Consider the following 20,726-nt stretch of genomic DNA (forward strand, 5'->3'; position numbering starts at 1 on the left):
TCCTCTTTTATATACATATTTAACACACAGAGAGAGAGAGAGACGGGAGATGCCTCTCCGCACGAGAATTTGCCACGTGTCCCGCACTTTCTTCTCTTCCATCTCTTTCTGTTAAATGATATATATATATATATATATGTATGTATGTATGGGGTGTTAAATTTGGGGTTCACGTTCCATTCCAATTCCAATTTATTTTTTTGCTGCTGATGATGATCCACCACACAAGCAAAACAAAGAAGACCGAACGAAAAGGAATGGGGTGGCCACAGAGATGTTGCCACGTGTGCCGGCTTGCTTACATGGTCCAAGCGTGATGAGCCACGTATGCATGCACGAATGGAGCGCCCCCACCCCCGAATTGCATGGCCACATGGGCATGCAAATATATATATATATATATATATATATATATATTCCTCCCTCTTTTATAAAATTTATTATATATCTTCTTCTTCCTCTTCTCTAAATTCGAATCATTTGGTTTTAAATCCGACACGGTCCCCAAATTCAAGCCCCTATACCGTTTAAAGAATTCGAAACCAACTAAAAAAAGAAGGGGGGAAAGGGAACTTTATAAATTAACAAACCCACCCCCACCTCACCTCACCTCAATCTCATGTATATTCTCAATGTCTGCTTGTCCGCTTTCGGTAGGTATATACATAACATGTCTCCACTATTGTCACACAGTCGTCGATTCTGATGCTACATCACCTGACATCAAATTTCGCAAAATGTAGGCCTACCCCTCCCCTACTTTTCTTGGAATCCTAACTTTAGTGCATTATTAGTGCCCTATGAAGCCTACATTACTGTGATATGTGAACCCTCAATTGTACCATTACCGTACATACTGCATTTATGGATTCCAAAGTGATGTTTGCTCAGTTATTATTGTTTGCTCACTTATTCCAAATCCCACTACTGACTCGAATATTTTCAAAAGCAGAATTAAGTGATAGATGTTCCATCTAGCAAGGATGCATTTCATGTTCATGTTCCTTGCCGATCGATGTGCTACCCATAGTTGATCTTGCAAATTAGATTCGGCAATCAGCGTTAGCCATTGCTATATATGATGAGAAGTGACAAAATAGGTAAATTTAGTGTAATGGAACATTTGAAGGTTGTACACACTCGAGAACGTGTTACGGGAAATCAAAGAAAGATGTCTCTTCGACGGACACCAAGTGTTTACTTGTTAAGAACCAAAAGGCCATTTGAAATTTATTCTTCTCAAAATCATTGAGTAGATGGACATCTTTGATGAATGTTGCCCCTTCCCATAATTCTAGATTGCTCGTTGTGATGCATATACATATTGCAATTCCGCGACCAATAAAGAATGTGACAGGAAATATTCTGTGAACCATGCATGCATGCCGATGCCACCATATAGAAGTGACATATAGTGTTAGTGTAGGACTAATTCTAACCATGGCTTTCTTATCCACTTATTGTTTGGGACCCACTTGAATGTGGGGAATAATATTGAATATGCATGGACATTCTCCACCTATAATAGATTATCTTGTTTTGTAACCTAAAAGTGATACAAGCGGCAAAAGGCTGATCACAACTTTTCCCCTGTCAGTGCTCTCTCTGGAGGAGGAAATCATGACCTCACCTGTGTGGAGCGGGGCTTTTACCTTTTTTTGATGATGTTAAGCATCCACCAGCACAGCACAGCACAGCTACTACTACCACTTCGAAAGAGCCAGTGACGATTTGCCACAATATATAACGTAACAAGCACATGACAAAGTCTTGAGAGCACTTATAAGGATGACTGTGAATTATTCATATAATCCGGTTCGTCCATGTATATTCGGGTTCCTTTTAGATGTCTGGCTTCCATAAATCCTATAGATGTACGTCTTGCCCCCCATGTGCAGAAACAAAATCGTTCAATTCATACTGTTTTAGCATACAACTTCATTTCAATCAATATGCAGAGCACAACATATCAAACATTAAGTACTTTCATCGTACACATACGATATTGACGACGATATTTTATTCTTTTTTTACTACATATAAAAGTTTTCATGTAGTAACCGTGCCTGGTTTTCATCTACTTGTTTCTGAATGTTAGACTATATCTTTTCACTAGGATATCTAATCACATTGTAACATGTATACAACAAGGTATATGAGAACAAAGCATTATTCAGTGGGCTCATAAGTTTAAAAAAGAAGAAAAAAGAAGAAAAAAGAAAATTTGCCTTCCATTAAAGAAAAGAAAGTAATGTATTACAGAAAACAAAAGAACATGGTCCAAGCTCACCAAAAGCATCACATTATTTATTATTAGTCCTTGTACGAATTATTTTTTATATTCATTTATTGCGCGATATAAAGACTCACAGTATAAAGGAATTTCATGTTTTTGTTATGGACTTATATGTCTTTAAATGTGTACTGAACTTTACGAAACTCAAATCAAGTGATGACTTCGTTCTACCTAACCTTCCTGTCCCGTCTTTTTAGAATTTAAACAAATTCATCAATCTACTTGTTGTTTGTCATTCCCCGAGAGCAGATATTATAAATATGACTGAAGATTCTGAAATATAATTTCCTCGTCCACTTAGAATACGTTTACACCCTTGCATTCTTAATGCTCAGAAAACTAATAAAATGCTTTTAGAAAAAACAATTAAACATTGTTCTAATATATTTGAGTCTATTATAAAATACAAAAGCATGATTATTTGCAAGAAGATGGTCCGGCGAGTGTTAATAAGGTTTACAGTTTTCACCACAATGTAGGACTTCTACAAACCCAGTGTTGAGATACAATATTCCAAAAGAAAATAGTACTTCATGATCTTGCTCAATTCTACCTCTTTTGATTTTTATTCCAAATATTCACCATTTATAACTACTACCTAGTTACACTTCCAAGACAGTGAGGAAATGACATCTAGAAGGACAGAATATTCACCATTTATAACTACTATCTAGCTACACTTCCAAGACAGTGAAGAAATGACGTCTAGAAGGATAGAATATACAAATTGAACCCTGATGAAAAGCAGCTTTTATGTTATCACTGATGCAATCTTTGGTATTGCAAGTGGTGTTTCTTCCACTTTGTAATAAACCTGCAAAAAACAAACCAGAATATGGTAGACGCAATTATATCAAACATTTACGTCCAATAAACATAAATTATCAGAAGGCTTCTTACCTGGCAGGAATAAGGTGGTGATAAAATCTTGAAAGAGTTGGGACGGTTATTAAAATTTGACTCTGGTTTTCCTGGTATGCCTTCTGGATTGGTGAAATGGTCCACATCATGGGCAACCTAAATTTGTTTTCAGAAGTTAAACCCCATTATATACATGGTTCATAATAGCTCTATAAATAGACATTGGCAATCAAATACAGAACATTCAAGCACATCATAAGTTTTCTCAGTGTTCCAAGTATAAGATTTGAGCATGGTACAATAAAACCGCAAACAAATTTCAAACATTAAAATCAAGAACATGTTGAACCATTTTCTATTCATTTCTATTATCCTGTATGTTGTGTTTTGAAATAGGAAGATATAAAAATATCATTTGATTAGAATAGCACTAGATATATCCCAACCAAAGGTTTTTGGCAGCTTTTCACTTGCGACGTAGCTAGATATAGATAATAGTTCGAAGTTAAAATTTCATGCTTACCACGCTGTACGTAACCAAGTATAGCACATCAATAATGCTTAGCACTATTCAACCAATTGAAACATTGTCCTATTCAAGAATTATAAGCTTATCTAAACGAGTTCACAACTAAGCCTTGTGCATATGGTCTCACAATAAGCTCCTCTCTAACGCAGTAAAATGAGAGTCGAATTATGTACTTGGCCATGACCACCAAACTCCAATGCATCGCTATCTAAAGCAATACGGTATTTTCCAGGCAGATCACAGCCAACCTTGTACCTATATAAATAACAAAATCATTTAATATAAAAGATCCATTCATAGAAAAAATAGCAGGTGGGTCAAATTAACTAACCCAGAGTATGTATTATTAGGGTGGAAATTGAAGATAAAAACTAGCCAATTTTTCTCAAAAACGATGACCTGCAGATGAATACTTTAGCCATCGCCAGGGAACTTGATAGTGCAACAATAAAATTTCCACACTATGAATGTTTTACCTTTTCTTCCTCATTTATAGAAGAGACTATCTGCTTTGTAGATGCTAAAAAGCCGAACTTATCATCAAGATCATTCATGGCTCTGTCAAAATTATTCATGAACTTCATAATTTATGAAAAATTATTATGTCAGTAGTTGTTTCTGTTTAATCCCAAAGAGAAAGAGAGCTGCTAACAAAGTTGAGACTCGGGAGTGTGTTGGTACCTTATACCGAAGATGCTCTGTATCAACTAAGTTCCATTGTCTCCTACACTTATCAAAACTCCAGTTGTTTCCTTCTCTTGGGAAATCAATCCACTCTGGGTGCCCAAACTGTTACTTTCAAAACCAACACCAAGGAATATACCTGATTAAAAACTCCAGAAGTATGAGAAAAGGTTACACTTAATTAATCTTACCTCGTTGCCCATGAAATTTAAGTACCCATCTCCTCCCAAAGCCATTGTCAAAAAGTGGATCATCTATAGCAAAGAAGCGGATATGCTTAACTGTATTCTTTCAAAGAGAAATTGCTATCTGTACTATGAACATTTATTAGCTCCTCAATGCATGCTTGACGTCTATAAAGCATTGATTCACAAGTGCCCCAGAGGACATTTCAAAATTTGTCGCAGGCTCATTCTGCTTAGGAAGGATCGCGGTTTTACCTTATGAAGAGCAATGCCTCTGTTAATAATTGGTGATATCTGCTGCAAGGAAGACATCCCCACATACATCTCTTTGTCCATCAGCAGAAAGGCAATGGTCTTGTCTCCAACAAGAGACTGTGAGAATTGATACCACGGTTACTCAAACATTCTGCAGAGAGTTATGTTGAATTGACATAAAGCATTTCTCAACCTACCTGGTCATGACTCTCACAGTATGCAACACATTTCTCAGTGTATCGTCTATTCAAGAGTGTATTGCAGATCTCCCCTAATTTCCACTGCTTTTCTGGAACATCCTTCACATATCTAATCCACTTATCTGGGATTCCCATGGCCAGGCGGTAGTCAAACCCAACACCTCCTTCATTAACAGGTCTGCATAAAGTTGGCATCCCAGAGACATCTTCTGCTATCACAGTGGCATCATGATTAAGTTTATGGATTAGGTCATTTGCGAGCATCAGATATACCACAGCCTCTACATCAGTATCAAAACCAAGGTATTCAGAATAATTCCCTGTAAATGATCGGTGTATTCCATGGTGATGGTAAAGCATCGATGTGATTCCATCGAATCGGAAGCCATCGAATTTGTATTCATCAAGCCACCAATGAACATTGGATAGAAGAAATCGCAACACTTCCCAATTACCGTAATTGAATAGCCGACTATCCCACAGCTTATGATATCCACGATCACCAGTGTGAAAGTAGGATGCTTCTGTGTTTTGCCCAAAATCATATCCATTAAGACCATCCGAAACATTATTTCCAGCATGACTATGTACAACATCAATAAGTACTCTAAGTCCCAAGGAATGGGCTTTATCAATAAGGTATTTCAGTTCCTCTGGTGTCCCAGAACGGCTACTAACAGCAAAGAAATTCGTGACATGATAACCAAATGATGCATAATAAGAATGCTCCATGATTGCCATTAGCTGCACAGTGTTATAATTATTTGCCTTGATTCTCGGCAAAATGTTATCAGCGAACTCTATGTATGACGATACACGAGGCTCAGCAGAGCTCATGCCAACATGAGCTTCATATATCCGAGGTGATGCAGGCTTTGGAGGTTGAGGATACTTAAATTTGTATCTATTAGCCCAAAATCCAAATTTCATTATGCATCTTCAGAGAATTAATTTGTGAACATGCATAATATACCTTCAAGAAGCCACAAGTGTTTGCTTACTTTTCACTGACAGGAGGATCCCAATATATCCCATCATAAGGTGAGCCGAATTTTGCAAGATCCGGTGTGGCCCACTTGATCCATGCTGGTATTCTATCATCCCATGTACCATCTCCTCGTTGAAGCCGGATTTTCACCTTGGAACGATGAGGAATAGCTGATCGTCCATTCACATCATCGATTCTCAGGGTCCAAACACCAAATTGATCCTTTTCCATACAATGGTTTGACCCATTCCAATTATTGAAATCTCCAATCAATTGTGCTGAACTAAAGGCAACAAAACCATAAGCATGAAATGAGTGAAAAATAGGCAGCAGTATAAAGATGTAAGTTATTTCGCAAAGCTTACTGTGCTGCAGGTGCCCATTCTCTGTATATTATACAGTTTTCTTCTCTATTGAATCCAAACTTTAAGTATCCTGTGAACATTCAAGCAGCATACACCTTTCTCAGGAAACGGTGTAAAACTTCAAGACGAAATGAAAAAATGTCAAAAGCTGAAATACACAAACAACCAAGCCTGATCTGAAGCATCTGTTAAAAAACAAGCAATGTAGGAAGGAAGCGATTGCTTAGCATGCGTGTACTAGTGGGTCAATACCCTAATTCTCCGTTTTGTATCATTACGATTGTATTAATTTAAATTTGAGCTCAAGGGATTTAGCTTTGCAATTTAAACACATAGATTATTATAGCTGATCAATTATATTCAGAAATATGCATTTTTTGTGAATTTGCAATATCTTGCACTCTTCCTAATAATGTGAAACACAAACCTAATGGGGATGTAGCTCAAATGGTAGAGCGCTTGCTTAGCATGCAAGGGGTACAAGGATCGATAGCCTGCTTCTCTATTTTGTATCATTACAAACAATATATATTGGAAGCCAAACTCTTTAAGTATCTCAATTCCATTGATGTAAATCCACTCAAGTTCCATCTCATGCTTAACAAGAGAGATGTATAGGTTATGTCGCTTAGGATATAAAAGTTGTGGGGTCAATACCTCACATCCTCCCTAATAGCATTGGCGCCTATTGAACTTGTAATAAAGCTTTGCTAAAAATGGTTCATTTTCATCAACGCATTATTGCAGCACATCGTGCTGATGTGACAGAATCCTAGCCAAAGTGTACAGCAACTGAATATAAAATTTTGAATAATCCTGGACTGGAAATTTACCATTTATAAGATAATGAATGCAGCACTTTTCTTTTTTCTTTTGAGCCATATAATATTTATGAAAATATGTTTGTACTTAATCATACACTTCTGTACCACATAAAAAATATATACAGAGGTCAAAGGCAAATCTGTTGGTAATCCTCTAACTAACCAGTTGAAGATGATCATGCTTTCCAAGGCTTATTTTATGTATATAAAATGGTGGAGACAAACTCTTCCCAACAATGACCAAAATTAGCAGGAAGCAAGCAGTGTAATATCGTCAGTACAGTAAATATCTAAAAGCAGGAGGCAGATTTTGGGGATACATTCAATCAAACATTCGCAAAAGTTTGTAAAACAACGGTGGCTTGATATTACTTACATTTTTGAACGGTAACATCAAGGAGGAGTTATATGTAACTAGGTGAGAAAATTGTAAGGTCCTCCTATATTTGATGAATCAAATTTACGAAGACATTAGATGTATCAAAGAGCAGTATTATGATTCTTATCACTAGGCGATATAGGACTTCAGATGTTCTTCCTTTAGGCCAGAGAGGCACCCCCTGCTTGCTACCTATTTCCTTTAAACAACATACACAAAAGACCAACTGTATCTTCACATATGAGGATTGGTACACAAGACTGTAAAGTCAATGGTCTAGAGGCACTAAACCAAACCAATTTAAAGGATAATTAATATAAATAAGTAAAGGTAACAAGGAAATGTTAGCTATTAGAAACTTTAAAATGATATATCAAGCTAAAATGATATCAATTGCTTGCCACTAGCCTCACAAAGAATTCATAAGAACAAAGATTTTCCCTTTCGGTCGAGAAAAACCAAAAGTTCAAAAAGAAATCGTATGAAACATGACCTCACATTAGATAAGGTTCATGGCAATTAAATAAATATAAACACAAACGATCGCAAAAAAGGCACATAACGAAGAAGATTTGACATCAGGCACAAAGTAGAAATCATGTCATGTATAACCATGAGTGAACTTATTAAGCAAAACCAACTGAGAAAGTCAAAGCAAATAGTGCAAAGCTTCATCCTTGAAACTCTTTGGATCTCATCAAGGCATTAGACCCAGCAAATTTCTGCATAAGAGAACCTTGCCATGCTGGTATAACTTCAGAGAAGGTCAAAGATTTCACCATTTTTCTACCAACCATTATAGTACATCCTAAAGGCACGAATATTGTACTTAACTATGAGCATAAAAATAGATCTAATGTACAAGTTTTTGCAAAAATGAGATCGACCTGAAGAGAATTTATCGAGTCCACCTTCATACTTCTCGATATTTTCCTTACACTTTTTGTACTGGTCATATCTATAGTTTAAATGATCTGCATAAGGCTTTAAAAGAGGATCCACATTGAACACGGCCAAAGGTTTATTTTTCATGGTTGAATCATCCTGAAAATGATTCCCTTCACTAACAGTAGCAATATTCACAACTAAAGAATTCCGCCTCCTGCATTCGAGTAAATTTCGCTGGAAAAGGAGAACAGAAAATAAGATAGATATACTTGGTATTTCACTTATTGTACAAGTAACTGAACTAGATATAAGGGGAATATCATACAATAGAAATATTAAATTTTATGGCAGATCCCAATAAATTTATGGTAATTTTTCATAATTTACTAATTCATTCATCAATGAAAGGGAAAATCAGACACTTTGTAAAAGTAATTTTCAAACACCAGATATATCACAACCGAAGTTTGTTTCTAAATGCTAAATCAGCAATTGGTATAAGGATAGATAGAAACAAGACACAGAATACCAATTTTTTTATTGTGAAATGAGCATAGCATTTAATATGTAGAGAACTTTCACAATAATGCAACTCGTTTTTCAGTTTTCATACTGTATATGTGAAAATCTTCAAATTTTGAGATGTTTTAGACTAAAATAATTTGAATGTTCAGATATTTGTTATTAAACTATTTCAGCATATAAAGATGATGGTTTATTGCCTTTTGATGGAATTACGTTTTTCAAAGATTGAATATAAGATAAGAAGCAAGGCATAAATTATCAGACTTTGAAGGAATATGAATATTTGACAACTAGTCATGACTCAAAACTCCACTATTGATGATTTCCTATTGTATAAATGTATTTTGTTTTTTTCAACATCCTTAAAAGTGCAGAGAATTTAGCTCATATTTCAACTTTTATCGCAGTTAGCTTGTTTTTGGGGGAATGTTACTTGTAAACCTTGGAACTCTTGGAAAAGTTTGGGTATCTTTCAAAAACCTTGATAATAAACATTAGGGAAGACTACTATGCTCTGTGTATATGTTTTTCAAATTTACAAATATCTGCATGCTTATTTCAAATATACCTATATCTGCTTGGTCAAAATATATGCTCTTAATGAAATTTAACTTCACATTAACCACAATATTAAGAAAACGCGTTAAGTAAAACAGAGCACAAGACTAATTTAGCAGCAACTAATTAGCAGATTAAGTTGGAAATACCTAAAAACTTGATTTTTTTTGCACCAGAAACTTAATCTGCTAATTAGTTGCTGCTAAATTAGTCTTGTGCTCTGTTTTACTTAATGCGTTTTCTTAATATTGTGGTTAATGTGAAGTTAAATTTCATTAAGAGCATATATTTTGACCAAGCAGATATAGGTATATTTGAAATAAGCATGCAGATATTTGTAAATTTGAAAAACATATACACAGAGCATAGTAGTCTTCCCTAATGTTTATTATCAAGGTTTTTGAAAGATACCCAAACTTTTCCAAGAGTTCCAAGGTTTACAAGTAACATTCCCCCAAAAACAAGCTAACTGCGATAAAAGTTGAAATATGAGCTAAATTCTCTGCACTTTTAAAGATGTTGAAAAAAACAAAATACATTTATACAATAGGAAATCATCAATAGTGGAGTTTTGATTCATGACTAGTTGTCAAATATATATAAGCATAGCTTCGTAAGTTTCCCTAAACAAATAGGTAAAAGTTTCCAAAAGACTTGAGAAACGGCCAAAAATATTATTAATATCCGTTGTTTTTAGAAACCTTGATAGCAAACATTATCCAAAACTTTCCAGAAACCTTGAAGAATAGCCATTTTGGCCTACTTCTTCTCACTTGGGCATTACACAGTAAACACATTAATTAACCATTTCTATGCATTGCATGATTCCTCGTGTCTACATTTTCAGACCTAGCTTCACAAATACTAGTTATTATTTCCCTGCTTAAGAGAAAGCTATAGATACATATATACATACACACACATATCATTCCTAATGCATGCATGTATGTGAGGATATACAAGTATGCGCATTTATATAAGATATATGTGCGTATGTGTATAGTTAGGTGTATGTATGTGCATACTTATTGCATGAATAGGAATGTATGTATCGCATGAACGTTGCATGAACACCACTTACCTTCCCGTGTTGCTGGATCTTGAAAGGGTTATTACACAGCCTTTCCTTTGCATATCCAGTCAGGACGATCTTCTTTTCACCATGAGTCCTGCTGTTAGCATCCTAACGTACAACAATTCGTTCTTTTCCACGGCTCTCTTCCTTTTTTTGCTGTTTACTAGCTCATTCCTAGAAATCGATGGAGGAGGATGCATACCTTGGGTACAGGGAAGGAGCCAAGTACGGTCCCGCTATACATTCCAAGAGAAGAGATAGCTGTCCGTCTGTCGATATGAAGAACTCGTCCTCGTCAAAATCCCCCTAGTAATTAATAATACAAGTTCCCAACTATCTATCTCCGTGTAGTCTGTGTAGCCGAGGAGGCATAATGAAATAATTAACAATGGCCTTAGGTATGTACATGTAAGTTGTAACACACATATATACATACTGACTGCTCTCTAAGTTCTAACTATGGAGCCCCCAGCACACACAAATCGATGGGGCCTCTGGAGGGGAGGGGAGGGCCTCTTCACTTCCTCGGATCGATCACACCGAAACTACATGGCATTTCGGGGTGTAACGCCCAACCACCCTTGACTATGTATGTATATCGTCTATCCTCTCTCCTTATGGGCTTTCTGGACCCTACATACACCACCTCTACATTGCACTGAAATTTAGTCCTCCCGTGGATGGATGCATATTGACTGCTCTCTAAGTTCTAACTATGTAGCCCCAAGCACACAAATCGATGGGGCCTCTAGAGGGGAGGGGAGGGCCTCTTCACTTCCTCGGATCGATCACACCGAAACTACATGGCATTTCGGGGTGTAACGCCCAACCACCCTTGACTATGTATGTATATCGTCTATCCTCTCTCCTTATGGGCTTTCTGGACCCTACATACACCACCTCTACATTGCACTGAAATTTAGTCCTCCCGTGGGGTGGACGTTGAAAAGATATATCCCTAGTCCATCGAAATGCGCCTGCCAAGGCCAGCCTTTCGCAATTCTATTGCACTCGTGTCAACCGACGAACATGTTTGGGCACATGCAAGGAAATTGCCATTCAAAGTGAGATGCTCGATCAATGTTCTCATCCCTTTGTATCCAAGTGGTTCCTATCAACAAGCTTCATTGTGCGTCGTGGTTATCGAATTCAAGACCACACATGCATCCCAATGCCATTCGAAGTGAGAAGGCCAATCAATGTTCTCATCCCTCGTATACACAGTTTGGATCTTCCATGACCCGCATGATGTGGTTGAAAGATAAACAAGCAAAGAGCATTCCTTGCGTGCGCGACAATTCCATCTTCACGACAACTTCTAAAATGTTAATACAACCGTGTGTAAAATCTTGAAAACCATATTCTCACACATATTTGGGCATTCCAAAATGACATGCCCTTCTACTTCTAGTACATTAACACAATATAAACCACATATTCTTTCTTTTCTACACAATATCTAGCCAATTCCCAAACTAAATTTTCTACATGTGTGCACATTAGGATAATGGCACACTTCACTTGCTACAATGGTTTTTGGTTGCAACCTTCGGCATGAACCAACAGACATAGTGAAACCTCAAAGGAAATAATAGAAGTGGGGCATGTTAGAACATGACTTGGCATCAATTCAAACATGGTAACTGAGAGGGACTAAATCACAAGAGATTGGAAGGTAGGTTTGTTGATTCACAACACACAAATAGATGGATTCTAATAGAATAGAATGCGCGTAGTAGTCTTGGGTCCAAATTTTGGGTCTTTCAAAGATTGGGAATTTTTTGTGTCACACGAGGAAGACTTACCTTGAAAATTTGTAGACTTGACTTGTCAATAAATGTAAGCGTGTGTGAGGATATCTCGATTCTCAACATGTGTATTTGTCTGCCATAGTTTTCTCTAATATGGAGAAATACTGGGATTTTATAGAAATTTGGCCTCATGCCTCACTATGCAACCACTCTGTCATCGTTATTGTATAGAAAATTGGTCTTGATCGAGGAGAAGTTGGTTGTATTGTCTTACTTGTAACAATCGACAATGGTTCGGTTCGGTTTGAGAGGGTCCAAACAGAACCGAACCACAAACCGTTAAGCTGAACCTTAATTTTTTTTCAAACCATTAAGCCATTAAACCCGTAAAACCGTGGTTTCGTGGTTTGGTTTTGGTTTTCAGCTTAGGTCAAATTTTTAATTTTTAATTTTAAAAATTTCAAAAAATTTAAAATTTTCATTATTTAAATTTTTAAAATTTTAAATATTTTCCCAAAATGTGAGAATAAGGCATGAAAATGAAAAGATTATTTAAAAGCAATTTTTATTTTTTTATTTTTTTAAAAATAAATAAATAAATAAACCATTTAAACCACGGTTTTTTACTATTGAAACTGAACCGAACCATTTAAACCATTAAGCCGCGGTTTCACAGTTCGGTTCGGTTGCCGATTGTTACTTACTTGGGCATATTGTTAGAACTTAGGATGGACTCATGCTCTAGAGAGAGAAAGAGAATTCAAATTTAGACTTAGAAGCTTTTAATGTCCCCGAAGAGACCAATCTTGACTGATGGAACCTAAATACACAAAAATTTCTTGATATTTCTGAAGACTTTGGAGCAAAAAGTATATGTGTAAATAGTGCAAACGTATAGAGCTCGGCCTTGTAGGTGGTGCTTTTTAAGTATGGTACCCATGTTATCTCGCCTTCTTAATATGTCATCATATGTCTCAAGAATCTCGTTATATATTGTTAAGCATGTCCATATATATATATATGAAAACTCTTGTTCCGAGTTTTGGGGATTGGGATACAACTCCAATGTGTCATATACTACAGTTTATGAAACTTTAAGAACTCATTAATTGTTGGTCTTTACCCCAATGTTAAGAAGAAATGTATTGACGATGAGAAAATATACAAATTATTTTTCCACTACAATCCACAAGGGCTCTAAATGCTTTTTAATCACAAAACGCAGCTGAGAATCGGCCTTCTATAGTCATGGAGAGGTTCGAGTAATCAAAGAGAGCATGCTAAACAATATGGTATCAGGGATGAAGGAGAACATTATGGGAGAGATGGTGGTGATCTAAAAGTTATTGGAAATAAGCATGATAGTTATGTTCAACCGACTGAATGAATGAATGGCATGAAGCCATAACCCCTCTATTCATCACTGAAAAGAGCAAGACAAACCAACCTGTCTAGTGGCTCACATTCTACATGTGCCATTGCCAGGATGAATCTTAAGTGCTGATATGGTTCGTTTCATGACCCTTATTCTTTCTATCCTTTTATTTGCATGTCTTCTATAGCATTACATATGGGTTAGGGCTTGAATGTCAAGCATTTGTATGATATTACATCTTCTAATGGGCTTACATTGTGATATGGACGTACAACTTACCTATGTTTTGTACAATAGTACATTTTATAGGCATGGTGTGTGGTATGTACATATATATTATTAGATTCTTTATGGGCCTAAATCTATGTTCATATGAGCTTGCATTGTGGAATGCATGTAGAGCTCATGTATGTGCTACACCATACTAATCTTCTTATGGGTTTACTTTGTCGAATGTGATATGAATGTAGAAGTTATATATGCTATGTACAATATTGCATCTTCTTATGGGCGTGCCTTATCATACTTTTGTAGACCTTGCATCATACATGCATTTTGTATACTGTTACATCTTCTAATGGGCTTGTCTTGTGGTATGTAGAACATTTCCATCTTTTACAGGTACCAACTGGTTTGATGTTTGGTTTGTGTATGGATAACATCATACCAGAGCATTGCCAAAATTCTGTGACTGGATGTTGTTGTATGTGAATTCACTATCACTTTCAATAAAGTTTGCAATGAAATTAATTGCACAAGTAGGGTCCATGGATTTCCATTGAAGAAAGTAACACTAGAGTTGATGTTGAATATCTTTACAAGCCAATATTTACATCTAAAAGGCAAAGCGTAAGACGTCCAAGCTCCCATTTTTTTGTGAACCTCACCTAGACTTTGTTACTTTTTATATAGTAAACTAGGTTGAAGTACTTTATTTTGTTTCTATATTTCATAATTGATCTTATCTCTTACCTTACTTTGCAAGGGATCTTGACTTTGCTTTGTTGCAACCATGATATACTGAAGTTTTTCTTCTATGTGCTTGTGTCAAATGATATGGCAAGATCGAGCTTAACCATAGATGGACTTTTTGCTCATCATGGAAATTTAGAAATATATATATATATATCATGGAATGCATGTCTCTAAAAGAAAATTATTTTCCCTTTTGTCAATCTAAACGTGGGGTTTTAATCTACATAAAAAACGTCAACTCTTTCAATTGTTTTGGGGAAGATGCATAGTTCTCAAGAAATTGAAGTCGACATCTTCAGAATTTGTACAACATCTATGTTCGTGAAGTAATTATTTTATAACAGTGGCTTTTTCATCTAGTCCAAAAACTTACCTCATTCAATCTTTCTCAAGAAGATATTTAGTATCTAAGAAATTGGAATCGTAATCTCACAGAATTCTTATGCCTCATTATACGACATCTTTGCTTATGAAGTAATTTTATATTTTTGTTATGTAATAAATACCTCCTAGAAGAAGTGTGATTTTGTTGTTATTGGATGTAATGTTCCATTCAAGCAAGAAGGTATTTAATGAAATGCTTCATTAACCATGTGTTGATGGAATTTATGTATTCTGAATATCCCCAAAACGTAATATGCACACCGTTGAGTATTAAAGAATAGTGAGTAATGAGAAAAGAAAACGCTTACTACATACATATTTAAGATATCTCGTAATGGTTCACATGTCTTACTTCTTTTGCAAGTATACCACATGTTATGTTAGCCATTCAAGTATTGAGGTCACAATAATTGCATTCTAAGGTCAAAGATATCAAAACAAGAATAGCTTACCGAAAAGCTCATTGATGACAATTATGTGAAGGGAAGTATGATGCAACACATGCACAGCCAATGCTAATCAGTAGCGAGTTTAATCTTCTCTGACCAAAGCATTATTTAAAACGAGTGCACATATACTATCAAATTTAAACCAAGTGTAATCTTGAGTTTTCTTGTTTGAGAGTGATATAATGGTCAAATTTCCTACACATGTGTAAAATATGAGAATACATGCCACATTGTTCCTTACGGGCAAAAAATCAAAGATATAATAATGTTTTGACGGAAATATGTACTTTTATTTGCTTTTATCAAGGTATCTAACCGAGCCTTCAAATATTGCCATGCTATACAAATCATGGATGTCACATCCAAGTGAACCAATAATTGCAATATCTTTCATGCTCAAGATTGTTCATTTCTTCTTATCAATAAACCGAATAATGTAGCTAGTCCTTAATTGGTAACATTTATTATTTGGTTCATTACTTTACCCAATTCACTTGCAATTATTCTTCTATGAAATGGATCTTATTACTCTAGGGGATGACATTGATAAACCCCATATCAATTGTTAAATGTCGTACTTGTTTCCTTTGTCATTCATCAAGACAAGACTACCATTTTCAATGCAAGCTCTGATGGTCGTCATATGCAACCCATGTTGATGTAAAGGTGTCATCATCATCTTCCTTCTTTCTATATCCAATGCCATTCTAAGTGCGTATGCAGCTTTTAAGAGTGTTCCCACAAAAATCTCTCTACATGACGACACATTTTCTGAAAGAAAAACACAATAGGATACACAAAGCATACACAAGAGAGAGGCGCACAAGTAAATTATAACATCTAGAACGTTGGGCTCATCAGGTCTATCACACCCATAGCTTGAGAAATTGCCTTAACTTTTGGCAAACATTCCCGCTTATACATGACCCGGAAATAATCATTTGCCTCTTTGACTCTGCCCAACTTACTAAGGCACTTCATCAGATCAAATAGCGTAGCAATTCCAATGGAAAACCTATTTTCAATAACAATGTTACAAATTTTTAAAGCATCTGCAACTTCAGCTTGCCTACATAATGCCTTGAGGAGAAGATCATAAACAATAGCATCAGCACCGAGACCACAATTCATCATTTCTTCCAAATATTTCATTGCTTCAACTGGCTTATTTGCCTTCAAAAGTGATGATATTATTGGGGTGTAACAAAATGCACTAGGTTTGCCACCTTGCATTTTCAATTCACTAAGAAGCTTTTCAGCTTTAGCAATATTCTCAAGGCTGCAATGGCTCTTAATCATTATTGCATATGACGGTATGGTGGCGTCAACTGATACCATCCCTTTGAATATTTCTTCTGCTTCTTCAATCCTCCCTACAAGAGAAAGATTGTGAATGAGAGCATTGCACACCTCTATGTTTGTAAATCCATGCTTAGCAAATAGGCTTTTCAAGAGATTAAGCATTTCTTGAGTCTGTTTCGCTTGTCTTAGGCCGTTGCATAAGTATATATAGCTCCTTGCATCCACCCATCCTTCATTTTCCATCAATCTGAAAAAATTGATAGCCTTTGAGATATCTTCACCTGATAACAACCCCTGAAGAAGTATGTTGAATGTGGACTGGTTAGGAAGACATATTTTTCTCATACTAGCAAATGTGTGGATGGCCTCTTCTAACCTACCCAATCTGCAATACGCCTTAATAATGATATTGAAAGTGGAGACGTTAGGCTTGAGACCCCTTTTCTGAAGATCAGAGAAGGTGGACATAGCATCTTTCACTGCGTTGATTTGGAAAAACCCTTCTATTAGGCCATTACAAGTAGAAACATCTGGTTCATAGCCTTCATTTACCATCATATTGAAGCAACTTTGCGCATCTCGGATGTATGAAGACATGCCAAAACCTCGAATAAGTGTACTAAATGCAGACACATCAAGGCATAGACCCTCTTGCAATATTCTAGAGTAGCATAACCGCGCTTCGTCCACTAACTGTGAGAGGAAAAACACACTAAGTAGCGTAGTATATACATGAATTTCAGCCTTAACATTGTATTCGCCTATCCTTTTGAAAGCATCTACAGCCATAGCAGGCATTCGAGAGGCTCCGTAAGCTTTTATAAGGATGCAAAAAGCTGTTCCTTTAACTTGACAACCTGATCCTTTCATCTCATCAAGATGAGCCCACATTTTATCAAAGTGTTTGAGCTCTCCTAGCTTCAATAGATAGGCATGACTCGAATGAATATCTCGGCCTATTTGTTTGCTTGCCCATCGGAAGAAAGGCACAACAATCGAAATTTTTCTCTGTTTTAAAATGACTCTTGCTACAACCAAATGGGAGATTTGCAGCCCATATTTCTCCTCCAAAAATGATTCAGTAGCATCGTTCCAAGGTCTCCCATCCAGATAATTGCAAATATCCTGTACAATTTTCAAATCCAGTGGTCGCAACAAAACCTTGTCCAGGCCTATATCATCCATATTTAGCTCTGACTCAATACCTCCCTCATCTTTAGATCTCTTGCTTTCCACACGTAAGCCATCCTTCATGTGATCGCCGTCTTTGGATCTCGTGCTCTCCATACATTCCAAACATACCTCATCCTTCATGTGATCATCGTCTATAGGTCTCTTAATTTCCATACTCTCTATACTTACCTCTTCCTGCATGTGATTTCTGTCTGTAGATATCTTTATTTCCATACTTTCGATAGATAGACCATCCTTCATGTGATCATAATCTTTGGATCCCTTATTTCCCACGCTTTCTACATTTACCACATCCTTCATGTGTTCAGCATCTTTAAATCTTTTAATCTCCATCCTTACCTCATGCTTAGGTCTCTTAGTTTCGAGCATTTCCGTGTCACCAGAACCCATTCCATCCTGTATATTACTTCTAATTACATCCTGTGTTGAATTCCTCTCATATTCCATAGCATTATAGCTTGAGATTTGCATCACAAATTTAGAATTGCAGCAGAACTCTCGATTATTTGAAGATGAAGAAGATTGCATACCAGAGGAAGCCAAAACATGTTCTGTTCGATGAAGACCTCTTGTCTTCTCTAATCTTCTGCAGAGATGATAGAAAAGGCATGGTTGCTTCCTGATCAGGCATTTGTGCCAAAACCACATCTTCTGCTTCGAAGGAACTTTAAAAGTCAGTCCATCGGAGCAGATAAATACTTGATAAAACCCTAATGCTTAGGCCATGGGATGCAAGGGGGGAGTGCTTGAAATAACCTAAACATTTCGTGATACATACAATCAATGTTCATCGCGGAAGTATAAAACAAACCTAAGGTTTAGGGATACATGCCAAAGTAATTGTTTAGTCCATTCCGCGGCAATTGTGAAGAGCTTGGAAAACCCGAAGATTTTGTTAAACAAATGAGACTACACTCAAGTATACACTCACGGATAACGTATGTCTCCTAAGAAAATCATAGGTTAAGGGTTTTCAAAAATCATAAACTTAGTGTGCATCGGGGTTGTTATTGGATCACAATTGCACGTATAATGTTTTCAAAAGGTTTAGGAATACAATGGGATTGTTAGTCCACAATGATAAAGAAGTGCTTGAAAAACTATAGGGTTTCTACCTTTTCCGGAGTGTTTGTGCATGATGCTAGAGAATGTGCTTCAAAATTCTTTCATCTTAAACCTTGGGGTTTATGGAAGGGAGGATTTGTTGTCATAGTTCGTTATTGAATTAGTTGTTAACTCGCTTGTTGTTAAGTCATTGACTAAACCTTTTGACACTAGGCAAGCATTCACCCTCTACGTAGTACAAAATTGGATCTTGGGCAACACAAATAGGTTGATTGATCTATGGCAATGTAGTAACACTTGAACAAACCTAATGCTTATTCCCTTCTATTAATCCATAGTAACATAGAAGTGATTGAATCTGTTGTTGTACAAAAGTACTTGAAAGCTCAAATAAAAAAATGATTGGTCTTGGGAATAACCTAATCAGATGATCTTCTCAAGAACTAGTCATTGGCACGACATACAAGACGTATAGATTTGATCTCAATAAATGACTCGAGAAACACTCGGGGCATAACCTATATTTTGGAAATAGAACAACTTGCAAACATAGTGGCAATGAATGTCTTGGTTATTATTGCGGTCTATGGTTGGGCAATGTCAGTTACAGGGTTTATGCATTGCTTATGAATGTCGAGGTTTAGGTTTGGGGTTGGTAATTCATGAAAGAGCCATTTATTATTGGCAACATAATCTTGATTCTTAAGTGTGTGTGTATATATATATATATATATATATTGAGCACGTAGTTATTAACTTACTGGTGAAATCAAGGTTACATGGAGGTAGCCAATCTATATAGGGGTGATCACGCAACCAACTTTAGACAGTGAGAGTCTAAGCTTGACGAGCCTAAGCTTGAGCCTGGAGAGTGTTATTATAGGGAAGTTTGGGGGTGTGGGAGAATTTCGGAAATATGTAACTGGGGATATTTGATGGAACAAGAGGGTTTTATATGTAAATTTACACGTTTCGTCGAAACACCCCTTAGATTTTATATGCACATACAAAATAGGAATCGTGTTTTGCAGAGGGAGGGAGAGAAAGAGATCGAACAAAGACACCGGTACGTTTTCCTCGTCTGTGTCTGTGTCTCTGTCTCACGGCATCGATCCCTACCCTGGTGAAATTAAGGGAATCGAAGTTCCCAGACCGGTTTATCTTTAGATGGATTAATCCATAGACTGAAAATTTGGCATAAAACAGAGAAGAAATGAATGCATGTGAACACGTTTATTGATTGCCTCATGAATCTTCATGGAGAAAACTGATGCCAATCATCAGAGGGAAATGAATCTGCATGTTGCGTGATCATAAGCATAAGGGATAAGACATGAAGCGTTTATGCGTTTTGCTCCTTAGAGAAGAAATGTTTTTTGCTTTTTCTATAATATATTGTAGAAATGCCACAATAACAAGAAACAAATGGCAAATTTTGATACAAAAGGGAAATCTAACCTTGCATTGATGTGTCAACACAGCCAGGGATTGGTGAATTTGATGCAAAGAAATGAATGCATGTGGGGATTATGTATGGGAATATGAACTGCACAAGTTAAAGAAATGATGCTACATTCAAATATTACCTCGTAGTAATGTCATAACAGAACAGGAATTTG

General features: G+C 36.4%; 2 protein-coding genes across 2 annotated transcripts; both read right to left on the reverse strand.

Moving 5' to 3' along the window:
• Positions 1 to 2,668: 2,668 nt before the first annotated feature.
• LOC147852600 (1,4-alpha-glucan-branching enzyme, chloroplastic/amyloplastic-like) lies at positions 2,669 to 10,935 on the reverse strand. The gene is made up of 14 exons (XM_087332994.1): positions 10,815 to 10,935; positions 10,619 to 10,720; positions 8,454 to 8,688; positions 6,364 to 6,433; positions 6,012 to 6,281; positions 5,008 to 5,914; positions 4,811 to 4,927; positions 4,562 to 4,624; positions 4,368 to 4,475; positions 4,163 to 4,264; positions 4,018 to 4,085; positions 3,860 to 3,941; positions 3,197 to 3,313; positions 2,669 to 3,110 (listed from the first exon to the last, which is right to left on the reverse strand). The coding sequence occupies exons 1-14, from the start codon at positions 10,854 to 10,856 to the stop codon at positions 3,048 to 3,050; spliced, it is 2,346 nt and encodes a 781-aa protein (XP_087189120.1). The 5' UTR covers positions 10,857 to 10,935; the 3' UTR covers positions 2,669 to 3,047.
• A 5,415-nt stretch (positions 10,936 to 16,350) lies between these two features.
• LOC147852601 (uncharacterized) lies at positions 16,351 to 18,875 on the reverse strand. The gene has a single exon (XM_087333509.1). The coding sequence runs from the start codon at positions 18,688 to 18,690 to the stop codon at positions 16,387 to 16,389; it is 2,304 nt and encodes a 767-aa protein (XP_087189635.1). The 5' UTR covers positions 18,691 to 18,875; the 3' UTR covers positions 16,351 to 16,386.
• Between the last annotated feature and the right edge of the window lie 1,851 nt (positions 18,876 to 20,726).

This window comes from Azolla caroliniana, unplaced genomic scaffold (genome assembly GCF_043228905.1).
Source record: "Azolla caroliniana isolate FFs.n. ecotype wild unplaced genomic scaffold, voAzoCaro1.0.p SCAF_17, whole genome shotgun sequence".
Lineage (NCBI taxonomy): Eukaryota > Viridiplantae > Streptophyta > Polypodiopsida > Salviniales > Salviniaceae > Azolla > Azolla caroliniana.

Bases quoted from the DNA above. Each gene is read 5' to 3' on its own strand.
- LOC147852600 (XM_087332994.1), bottom strand. From the start codon at position 10,856: ATGTATAGCGGGACCGTACTTGGCTCCTTCCCTGTACCCAAG. The intron at 8,689-10,618 runs GTAAGTGGTGTT...CTCCTTTTCCAG, and splicing joins AGATCCAGCAACACGGGAAG to CGAAATTTACTCGAATGCAG. The intron at 3,942-4,017 runs GTTAGTTAATTT...TTATTTATATAG, and splicing joins CCTAATAATACATACTCTGG to GTACAAGGTTGGCTGTGATC.
- LOC147852601 (XM_087333509.1), bottom strand. From the start codon at position 18,690: ATGTGGTTTTGGCACAAATGCCTGATCAGGAAGCAACCATGCCTTTTC.